At 38.2% G+C, this 11,883-nt stretch overlaps 1 protein-coding gene across 2 annotated transcripts in view; it reads right to left on the bottom strand.

The window, feature by feature from the left end:
- Nucleotides 1-3,883: 3,883 nt before the first annotated feature.
- LOC113532696 (mannosyl-oligosaccharide 1,2-alpha-mannosidase IA) overlaps nt 3,884-11,883 on the bottom strand; it is a 212,842-nt gene continuing 204,842 nt past the window's right edge. For both annotated transcript variants that reach the window (XM_026924220.3, XM_026924218.3), the window contains exons 10-12: nt 9,274-9,446; nt 6,843-6,958; nt 3,884-6,366 (exon numbers count right to left, since the gene is read on the bottom strand). In XM_026924220.3, the coding sequence (XP_026780021.2) occupies nt 6,213-6,366; nt 6,843-6,958; nt 9,274-9,446 (443 nt within the window). In that variant the 3' untranslated portion in view covers nt 3,884-6,212. The remainder of the gene's footprint in view (nt 6,367-6,842; nt 6,959-9,273; nt 9,447-11,883) is intronic.

Below are 11,883 nucleotides of genomic sequence, written 5' to 3'. Positions count from 1 at the left end.
ACATTTCCTGCAAGTGATAAACATTCAGCAACTTTACTGCCTGCATTACCCTCTTCCACAAATACGGTTTCGTGGAAGAATTACTATCTGCCAGGAATTACCAAAGAACTGGTAAGCTTCATTTTGCTAATATGATATTTTTCAACAATCAAGGCACTTTTAATAAAAAAAAACTCATGTCAATACACTATACTAAACTGTTGTGTGTTTTCTTACCTCTCTTCCTGTGTTAATCACTGTGTGTACTCATCCTGATGGACACAATTTCCTGTTTCTGCCTTCTGAGACCCACAGACTCCTTCACCAAACTGGATTCCTCCTCTGAGGTAAACACTATAGTGAAAACAGAGGGGAATAAAGTTCAAAACAAGCCACTAGACCTTTTTACAAAAGTTTACTCTTGTCTTACCTCTTGTGTTACCTCAATCACGCCTCATGAGGCAAACAAGCTCCTGTACAAGTCCAAGACTCTACCTCTGTAATAAAGACTACAGCAAAATTAAAGCATTAGTCACGCTTTTAACAGGGAACAGGGAGATTTAAACCTAGGCATGTCAAATGTCATAACACTCCGCTATACTGAACACATTTGTCTTTTCTTACCTCTCTTGCTACCTCATTCATGGGGTAAGCTGCTGTACAAGTTCAGGATTCTATCTCTGTGGTTGAACAGTCAGTAGCAGAATTAAGGTTATTATGGTTATTATGGTAAATAAAAAACAAAGAAAATGTAAAGGCTAGATATTTAAATAATTTACAAAAGTCATATTGCTTGACTATGCTGAACAGTTTTTGTCTTTTCTTACCTCTATTGCTACGGAGTACCTGACTTGAGTGAAACAAGCTCCTGTACAAGTTCAGGATAAACTACAGTGATAAACACTACGGCAGAACCAGCAGCAAAATTAAAGGTTAGTCACTCTTTTAAAGAACAGGGAAATTTAAAGGCTAGGCATTTCATCGTAACACTCCACTATGCTGAATACTTTTGTCTTTTCTTGCCTCTCTTGCATGGAGTACCTGACTTGAGGCAAACAAACTCCTGTACAAAATCAGGCCTCTACCTCAGTGGTTAAGACTACGGCAAAAAATAAAGGTTAGCCACACTGGTTAAGAACAAGAAATTCTAAAGGCTAGGTAAGGCCTGAGTATTTGAACTTAAAAACAAGTCAATCCGTTCTACTATACTAAACAGCTTTGTCTTTTCTTACCTCTCTTGCTACCTGAATCATAGTGTACCTGTTTGGAGGCAAACAAACTGCTGTACAAAGTCAGGATGCTACCTCAGTCAACAATAAGGCAAAACCAGCAGTACAACTAAAGTTTAGTCACTATGGTAAATAAAAAAAGAATGCAACATACTTGAATTTTTTTTTTTTTCCACAGAAGTCATGTTGCTCAACTATGCTACACTGTTGTGTTTTTTTTCGTACCTCTCTTGCTTTGGTAATCATTGTGTACCCACTCTGAGGAGGACAATCTCCTTTTTTTCTGCCTGCGGAGGCTCACAGGGTCCTTCGCCTATCAGGATTCTACCTCTGAGCTAAACACTATACTGAAAACAGAAACAAAACAAAAGTCTAGACACAATTGTGAACTTATATGCAACAGTCAAACCAAACCTAAAGTCTAGGAATGTGAACCTTTTACAAAAGTCATGTTGCTCCACTATGCTTAACACTTGTGCCTTTTCATTCCTCCCTTGCTACCTCAATCATGTTGTACCTGTCTTGAGGCAAACAAGCTGCTGTAAAAGTTCAAGACTCCACCTCGGTGGTAAACACAATGGCAATACCATCAGCAAAATTCAAATTTAGTCACTTTATAAAAAACAGGGAAATTTAAAAGCTAGGCACTTTAACATTCTCACAAATGTCATAACACTCCAGTACGCTGAACAATTTTGGCTTTTCATACTTCTCTTGCTACCGCAATCACAGAGTACCTGCTTGAGGCACACAAATTCCTGTACAAGTTCAATCCTCTACCTTGGTCGTAAACACTATGGCAGAACTATAAATATTTTCATCACCACAGTAGCCAATATATATTGTGAACTTACATGCTAACCTGTAAATCTTCTAACTTCTAAAATTGGATCTGCCTTTCTATTCTCCTCCTGCAGTAAACCTCCAGTAGAGTGGGGTAGCATTTTTTTAAGTGTTGAGTTACTGAGGATTTATTTGATTGATTGTGGTTAAAAAAGTGATGCATTTGTAACGATGACATACTGTGCATAATCAACTATGCTGTGTGTTATGTTTACCATCCATGAATAACCATTTGGTACTGTCTTAAAATATTTCAGGGGAGTTCAAACCCAAACAGTTATTTTTAACTGTTTATTATCTGGCTTCCAGGCCCTGTTCTCACCTGGCATTGAAATGTGTCCTGGGTGATCGGACCGTAAGTGGTCAGCGCTGAGTACACAGGTGTAAACGGGGTCAAATGTGATGAAGACCCATTGTGATCCAATCACTCAAACCACCTTCGGAGGTAGTCTGGGACACATATGGCCACATCCCATTTGTAGTCTGAACGTGAATGCGTCTCGATGCGTCCTACACAGCAATGAAGGACCTCCTGATCGACTGTGTCATTGCCCTAGCCAGAAACTATGTAATCATTGCGAGACTGTTTGGAAATGCTGAATGGTAGAGATCTCTGCCGCAAGGCTAATGGATAAAGGCAAAGATGAAAGACTTTTGAAAGACATGGCTACATTCATCATCTCTAATTCGTTTGTTTTGTTAGCAGACCACGCGATTAAAATGTCTAAAACAGTCCATACAGGTACATGAGATATGATTCACGAAACATTTCTGCCTCAAAATAAATACAGAGGAAGACCATACAATTAAAACGTTTGAAACAGCCTGTAAATAAATGTGCATAATAAATGTGCAAGAAACGATGTATGAAATACGATCACAAGTGGCCACTGGAGATGCATTCATAATGCCAGGTGTGAAGGGCTATGCATCTCGGCTGCCCCTTGTGATCCGATCACCCAGGATGCATGTTAATGCCAGGTGTGAACGGGGCCTTAGTCATCTCCCTCCTGCAGTCTGAGAACAAAACAAGCACCCGTCACCCTGCAAATTAACATATGAAAGGCAGTCACAGTAGGACAGCCATCATTAACAAACAGACATTACAGATCCCTTTGCATGTCCTCAGTTGTGCAGTATAAGGCTTTTTAAGGAAGTTTATTGTTCCGGGTCACCCAGGCTGTTCTTTTTGCTCATACATCCAAGGTGTATGAAGTTCTGAGGGAGTTCACTAGGTCTGCATTTTACCAGTTTTGAAAATTTTCAGGCAGTGGGGAGCATGCAGATTGGATAGCGACATTGGGGATACAGATTGGGTAGTGACACGTCTAGCCAGTGATTGCTGCAATGAACTCCTTGTGCTGCGTTTTATGTTTAAAGATTTTATCAGGTTACCTGTATTGTAGGAATGCTGGAGTTCCTACTCTTGATATCTTCAAAGAAGACAGTTTGCAGTCTGAGTTACGTTCAGATCTGTCATTTCGTGTCATCTGTTCATTAGCACAAAAACGTACACTGGGCTAAATCACATGGTAATGGTATCAGATGTCGATACATTTTTAAGAGTACAGGTAAATGAGCATGGTATTGGACGATTAGTAGAATTTCCCTAATAATTCCCTAATAATTCTACGATTAGTAGAATTTCCCTAATAACGTCTACACCCAGTATGAACTATTAGAATTATTAGGGAATTATTAGGGAAATTCTACTAATCGTCCAATACCATGCTCATTGCATTGCATTTTGCATTTGCACATAGTGCAATCAATAAACTGACATGAAGCTAAAAACAATTATAGATACAAATAATAAGACGCAGACTCACAAGGTTTGTGCAGTTATTTTAAATGTATAAAGTTGCACAGATATATTTTTGAACCAGTATCTGAAAATATACAACAACATTGAAAGATAAGTCAAATCAACAAGGATAATTCATACCATAAGTAATAAGTAACAATAATCATCAAAATTTCTCCTTTTCCAGAAACACCTGAGGGAATCAAATGAAAGGAAAGAATACAATTGTACATAAGAATCATTTAAAGGAATGGGGAAAAAAAACTGGAAATGAGAAGTATGAGAAGATAGAGAGAAAAAAATTAGAGTGAGGGCAATCAACCAGGGCAGATTAACAGATTAACAATACAGGTCACTCACAGTCACACTCATTTGGTTATGTACAGCACATTCCTGCAACGCGGTGGACGGTGGTGAATAAAACTCAACATACTCAGTGCAGCTGCTCGGGCAGAGATAAAGGGACCTAGAGGACTTGGTTTGTGTGTTGTGTCACTTTTTGCTCTTTGTGTGTGCGCTCTGCATGTCTGTGTGTGTGTGTGTGTGTGTGTGTGTGTGTTTTCCCCTATGTACCTTTTTGAACTTGCTGATGCTGGTCTTTGAAGCATGATATGCTTGAAGCTCTCTTAGTTCTCTACTTTCATACACACTCAGCTTCTGATACTGTTCAAAGGAAACATTGTACAAAACAATATTTCAAAACCACCTTTGAATTTTCTTTTTTTTATTCGCCTCCCAAAGCTTTCAGACACCTTGGCTGAAAAGTAAACAAAAACCCAAAAACAAAAAAGCAAAGAAAAATCAGAATAATGAAGCCTGAAATGCGTTGGCCAAAGATTGTGTAAGTTATAATGATGGACATTTAGTCACGCTTTTGTGATTTAATTCTTGTGAATGAAGCATTTTAGTGAATCAATATTTTTAGATTAGATTTTTTTCGTTTCTTTCTTCGATAGACGAAATCTATGTGAAAACTAGTGAAGATCTTCAGGATTTGGTAGTGATATGGGGGACACATTGAATAGTGACACAGTGGGCACAGATTGGGTAATCACAAGGGGGATGCAGACTGGATAATGACAAGGGGATGCAGATCAGGTTACAACAAGGGGGAAACTGATATGGTAAAGTCACCATGAACACTGACTGGCTAGTGATACAGGTGAAGTAGACTGATTAAAGACACAAGAAATGCGGGTCAAGTAACAGGGAAACAGATTGAGTGCTTGGGTTGATTGGGTAGCAACACGGGTGTTGCAGATTGGGTAGCAACACAGAAGATGCAGATTGGGTTGCAAAAGGAAGGACAATGATTGAGTAGCAACATGATGGACACAGATTAGGTAGCGAAACAGGATGAGATTGGGTTAGAAAGGGGGGGTGACAGATATGGTAAAGCCACCATAGACACAAATTGGCTAATGACACAGGGGGACATAGATTGAGTAATGATACAAGGAATGTACCAACAGTAGAAAATATATATTGAGTTATGACACAACTGATGCAGAATGAGTTATGGTATGGGGGACACAGATTGGGTAACGACACAGGAAAGAGTTGATTGGGAAATGACACAAGTAATGCAGATTGGGTTAAAACACAGGGGAACAACACTGAAATGTAGATCTCGTTATGACAGAGGGACAGAGATTGAAGGGGACCAATCAAGTTACAAGTGCAGATCAGACAAGGACATCAAGAATGCAGAACACTGGGAAGGTAGATCACGTAACAACATAGAGGATACAAATCAGGTAACAGTATGTGGAATGTAGATCAGAATGCAGATAGGATAATGACATGGGGACAAAAATCAGGTAAGAAAATGGGAAGCAAAATGGGTAATGGCAGCGGGGTTATGTACTGATTCTTGAAAAAAAAAAAAAAGTAACTTGCATGTGTACTGTTGAGTTTTGTTGCTTTCTATTCTTTTGAGCTTGCAAATCACTTGAAAGAGTCATTAATAAAAACAAATCGTCCACAAATTGCCTGTCACTAGCTTGTAAAAAAGAGTAAAAAGATGGACAGAAATAACAGAGTGCTGAAGAAGAATGAAGCGATTTTCTCTTTCTCTCAAAATAGCCCACGATGAGGTGGTGCCCACCCCGCCAATCTGGGCCTGAAGAATATTCCATTTTCCTCACAGAGGAAAGAAAGAAGGGAACAAAGGTGCTCTTGTCACAAAAGTAATTTTCATTTTGATTGTCCACAGAGAATGTCCCGGCTCAGATATTACAATCACAGCGTGCAGCGCAAGATCCCTTACAGGAAAAGGAGCCGAGAGGCTGCGGCAGGGCCAGTGATACCGAGGCCCTGCCTCGCTGTGCGTGTGTGTCAGGGTGTGCCATTGCAGGTTACACTGGGTGTGTGTGTTGAGTGTCTCGTGTGGTGCCACTGTGCTCCTCTAAGCAGCTCTTGCGGACGATGGGTAAAGGATGAGCCTCGGTGTTGAACACCCAGTCATCCAGCGGCAGCAGGTCATCATCAGAGAAAAGCAGGTACAGATATCTGCATTAATCAATCAATCAATCAATCAATCAATCAATCTGACAGGAAAATGATAAATGCCATATTTTTCTTGTTTTGATAACACAACATTATTAAGGCAAAGAATACATTGGTATATTCCTAGTATTTCATATATTCCTACTAAGTTTGCATCCTTTTTTTGAAAAGTAAATTTTACGTGCTTAAAACGTATGCTTAATTGAATTATTTTTCATTCAATTTATTATTAAAAAATAATTAATTAATCAAACTAATTGTATTAATAACAATAATTTTGTATTCCTGTTTACTATTTCTTTTAAAGGCATTCTAGACTTTACTATAGTTTAAGTAATACATTAGGCTAAAAACTAAATGCCAGCCATGCTAAGTTACATGGCAAGCTAGCAACATGACCTTTCACTCACTTTTAGCGCCATTTGGTTACATTACAATCTAGGTGTGTGTACTTCATTAAGATTGCACAAAGCACTCACTTCAGAGTTTCAGACAGGAAGAAGCTCTGCTGCATGTTATCATGGCTGACCGTAGTAGCGTAGACGTCTCTGATCCCCGAATAACCTCCGTCAGTGCGGCAGTATTTCTCCAGTGCCTACGAAAAACATGCTCTCATTCTTAAAGTTGCTGACACGGCTAACAATTAATAAATGAATCAATTCTCGGTGTGACTAGAAAACAAGCAACAACATGAGAATGCTGTCCTGTACATTTTGGTCAGAGGAGGAACATATTTGACAGGCGACTAAAAAAGAGCTGACGTGGCAAATTAAGGTGCTATTAAGTCGTAACAATGGCAGACATCTACACTGCGATTACGACTGGCCCTTGTGTTTCTCTGGGAAATGAACGTGACATATCTATTTCAGTGCTCTTCCGCCTTATAATTAACATGTCATCCTGTCAGAGAGAGAGACTCTCGAGCTGTATTAATACACTGACTTTAGCCAAGCATTCATTTGCAAAAGCTAATGAGAATAAATGGCATGTTAGATGCTCTGCCGTGATCTTTTTTATCTCGCTTTGCCCACCTGCCACCTGTTTTTAAAGCAGACGGTAAAATCAGCTGATTTAAAGTCAGCGCCATTTTCTGCACTGTTTTTCTACTGGATGTGTCATACATACATACATTATATAATACATTTTACACCACAGTGCCACTGAATACTCAAATCTGATTGGTCAGAAGGTGTTGATTAATTTTCTACGGTGATGGCTATGGTGAAGTTTTCCTTAAGGAAACATTTATTTTGCATGTTTGGAAGGAGTCTCCAGTGCCAGTGCTTTGTTTTTCGATACAGGAAAGTCTTCAGGACTTTGTGCTACCTGGTTTCTCAGTAACATGACAAGGTGCAAATTTCAGAGAGAGAAAAAACAGAGATTGGTGAAGGAATGACTGTTTATAGCTGCTATAATGTATGTGATTACGGAACTTGTCTCGTTGACGTTTCACAACAATGGGCCTCATTTGTCAATCTTTTAGTAAAGTTGTTTGTGTAAGCCAATCCAAACTCATTTTTTCCGCCGGATTTAGAAACGTTTCAGAAAGTCTGATTTTCTTCCTACTTGTATGCGTATGTTGATCACCCGTAAAGTGCAAAGCGTGTTCCCATCACAGCTCATCTGCATTTACTGACGCCTACAAAACTCCATAAAAGGTCAAGTGCACAGAGTGCTGGAAAGATGAAATGAACAATACGAGTCAAGACAGAAGGGCAGAAGTGGAAGGTATTTTGACTCACTTCTATGCCAATAAAATATTTTGCAGTCGAACATCACATGAAAAAATCAATATTTAGAGAGAAATGACAGAAACGGTGAAACTGGGTATGGATTAAGTGAAGTGAGATCTACACTGTGCCCAGGTGATCATGCACACCAAGCACGTCACACAGGGAAACTGCTCTTTTAAAATCGTTTTAAGTATCTCGGCTGATGTGCTGGAAGTGTTTAACGGTTAAAAGAAGATGCTGTGGCAAACGGAACGGATTTATAAGCCAGCTTTCATCCTATGAAAAAAATCATAACAGTCTTTAAGAATCGTTTCCCTCATAAGCGTGACCTTAATCTTCCATCAGCAGAGGCTTTTGTTTACGGCTTACGGCGATACGCAGACAGACCGGCCTGTCCTCCGTTTATACAGCAGCTTTTCTTCTTTTATCACTGGTATAAATGGCTTGTTTTATTTGTATTAATCTGGCTTGCATTCTTTATTTTTCATATTCTTTAATAAATGGAAATAATATAAACGACTGGGTTTCACAACCCACTGAATCCTTATATAACGTATATGATTTGAAGTCGATGAAGTCGAGGTTTACATTAGTTTATCTTCTTATGCATAAATTTACACACACTCAGGAGCACGAGTAGGATAAGATTGTTTTTTCTGAAATTACAAGATTTTCATGAATACCAAATTTCTTGTGTAAATGCATCAAGTCATCAAGAATGATTTACAAAGAAATTTGTTCATATCCAGCTTGACAAATGCGACCCACTGAATGTACTGTAAGAATAAATGGATAAAAAGTATGACATGGTCTTTAATTAACAAGAAGTTGTAATTGTTGGCAAATGCTGTGGTATAAGAAAAATAAACCACTTCAGGACATGCTGTTATTGGAAAATAATCTTCGGGGTGGTAACAGTAACTCTGCTTTATGTCGGCATCACACCACCCTGTCATTGATTATTTTCCTGTAACAGGACTTACTTATTACATACTACATTATAATGGTAAATGAGAAGCTTTTTGCCAATTATCACACTATTATACATAAATAACTGACTTAATTGCTAAATGGCATTCCTTTGGGTCCATAAACTTCTTATACCTTTATGGAGCTCCGAGAATGACACATTCAGATCGATCCACAAAGAAGTAACTACACAATTTTTTCTTCTCACCTCCACCGCCTGCCAGCCCCACTCCCTGTACTTGGGATCATGGGTCAGACGCCACATGTACATGTAGCTCTCGATGACCTCTGGCCTCAGGATGTAGTAACGATCACTCAGTCTGGTGGCCGTCGCCTCTTCGCCTCCGTCGAAGCGGAACGCCTCGGGGCCGAGCTTAGTGGCTTAACATGGAGGAAAAACACAGAAAAGGAAATTACATGACTGACTCATTCATCATGACTGTTGAGCACAGACTTTGTATAAATCTGTATTTTTGAAAAACTTCGAAAGCTAGATAAATCAGAACTGGAGAGATCAGAGAGACATTTAAATATGTTTTCTTGTAGTCCAGATGGTTGCTATTCATTTGGCAGATGCTGTTGTCCCAACTGACTTGAAGTAGAATCCAGTCCAAGCACTCAGATCAGCAGTTGAGGACTAAGAGCCTTGATTAAGGGCTCTACAGTTGCTCTGTAGCAGTCCTAGAACTTGAAAAAAAATCACCTCCTTTCAGTCACTAGTGCAAGAATCTCAACTGCCGAGCTGTTTGCCATATTTTCCACACAACTGGTCAATTTGGAAAATAAGACCAACCCCTTTAATTAATTCCTGTATCACTTAGTTGTATAATTGTGCTATCTGTATCTACAGTATTGTTTTTGCAGCTTTTACCAGTCCTGAAATTAACATACATTTCAGTGGAAAAGGAAATGTACCTCTTTATTTATCTTCAAATAATTACAAGAAGTTAGGAAGGACATGTGCATGTATCCTGCAATGAGACAAAAATCTGAAAAATATTATGAAAAGAACTAAAAGCAAGAATTTACAGATTTCTCATGACCCTCTTTCTCTTTGAATGTGACGAAGGCAGTGTATGACATCTGGCAGAGTTAGAACACAGATGTTGGGTAAAATGAGTGGGTGAATATCAAACTAAGAGGATATAAAAACTATTTAGAGGATGTTAGAGGTTGGAGGCAGTTGGGTTTCATCCAAGTTATCAAATAATATTTCTATTATACTCAGAAAGGAAGATACAAACCTAACTAATAACATTTCATTAGTTCATATTATTAAAAAAAACTTAACATGAACTATTTGACCACTATGTTAGTACAGGAACATCTGTATGAAACCCAACACACTCAATGCTGTGTTTGTATAATTAAAATGTCATCTTTCATTCAATTCTTTATTCTTCAACTTGTTCTAGGGGGTTGTAAACATTTCACTGAAATATAGCACTTATATAAGAAAAGCTGGCTTTTGTTATAGCTGTATGTTTGGATTGTATTTGCCTAATGTGCAAGTTTCTTTGGATAAAAAACATCTCCAAAATGAGTAGATGTGAATGTGTAAGGAATAAAATACTTGGTGGAGTGCTGTTCAAGGAAAATTATCAACAACAGCTTGGTGCAATGTGGCCTGACAAGAAGTGGATCGACTGTTACTGTTTAATTTATTAATTAAAGAACACTTAAAGTTACAATTAATGTCTGTGAAACAAGTTAGCTCCCCTTATCACTTACATTATGGCAGCTATAAACAGTCATTCCCTCACCAGCTTCTCTTTTTCTCTCTCAAAGTTAATAAGACAAAAAATTGCATCTTGTCATGTTACCAAGAAACTGCGTCCATGTTAACAAGAAAATCTGTTTATGTGCATCATCTGTCATACAACCCAGTGACTGAACTGTTACTATAGAAACAATAATTTATTGGAATTAATATAAACCTTCCAGTCAAAAGTGTCAGAGCTGTTGTTATAGAAAATTAATCCGCACCTTCTGACCAATCAGAATTGAGCATTCAATAGCTCTATTAAATGGACATCATATTATTAGGACAGTGCTCAACTTTGTATGTCACCTTCCAGAGGAGAGAAAAAGTGCCTGGTGTAATATGTAAAATATTATTTTATTCCTTTTATTCCCTTTAAGTCCATAATCTTATGAAGAGCTTAAAATGATCTTTAAAAAAGAAATCTTATAAAAAGGGTAAACAGCAAAACTGCCACTGTGATATCATTTTGCTCTCATTTACAGAGACTGTAAAAATCTGTTTTTTCATGGGGCAGTTTTGATTTTTGTTGCGTCGTTATTTTTTGGGGGCCTTTCCGAGATGAAGCTAGCCAGCGTGTTAAGCTAACGGAGTGCCAGAAGCTCTCCCAGAGGATGACTTTTACTGTCAGCATTAAAGAGCGCTAAATATGACACACTCTTCCGTGCCGAGCAAATCTTTTTTTTTTTTCTCCCTGAAACTCTTGTTCTTCAGCTGTGCTATGATCCTTAACAGAATCTAACAAGGACAGAAACTGTAAGAAAAGAAAATCAATGTGGTTTTTAGGCACGAGTTCAAAGGTATTTCATGAAAAGTGCTGTGTGATGTCATACATTAGCTATATATATATATATATATATATGTGTGTGTGTGTGTGTGTGTGTGTATGTATATATATATATATATATATATATATATAGTTTTTTTAAGAGAGAAAGATTCCTCGTGGTGTGCAGTACTAAACATCAAATCTTCCCTAAGATATTTTTCGCTAAGCAATCAAGGGACTGAAATGGATGTGAAAGCAGAGATCAAACAAGGCTTTTGGGGAAAATT

Source organism: Pangasianodon hypophthalmus, chromosome 22 (assembly GCF_027358585.1).
Source record: "Pangasianodon hypophthalmus isolate fPanHyp1 chromosome 22, fPanHyp1.pri, whole genome shotgun sequence".
Taxonomy (NCBI): Eukaryota; Metazoa; Chordata; class Actinopteri; order Siluriformes; family Pangasiidae; genus Pangasianodon; species Pangasianodon hypophthalmus.
The sequence above is the reverse complement of the archived record's forward strand: the minus strand, read 5'-3'. Positions and strand labels throughout refer to the sequence as shown.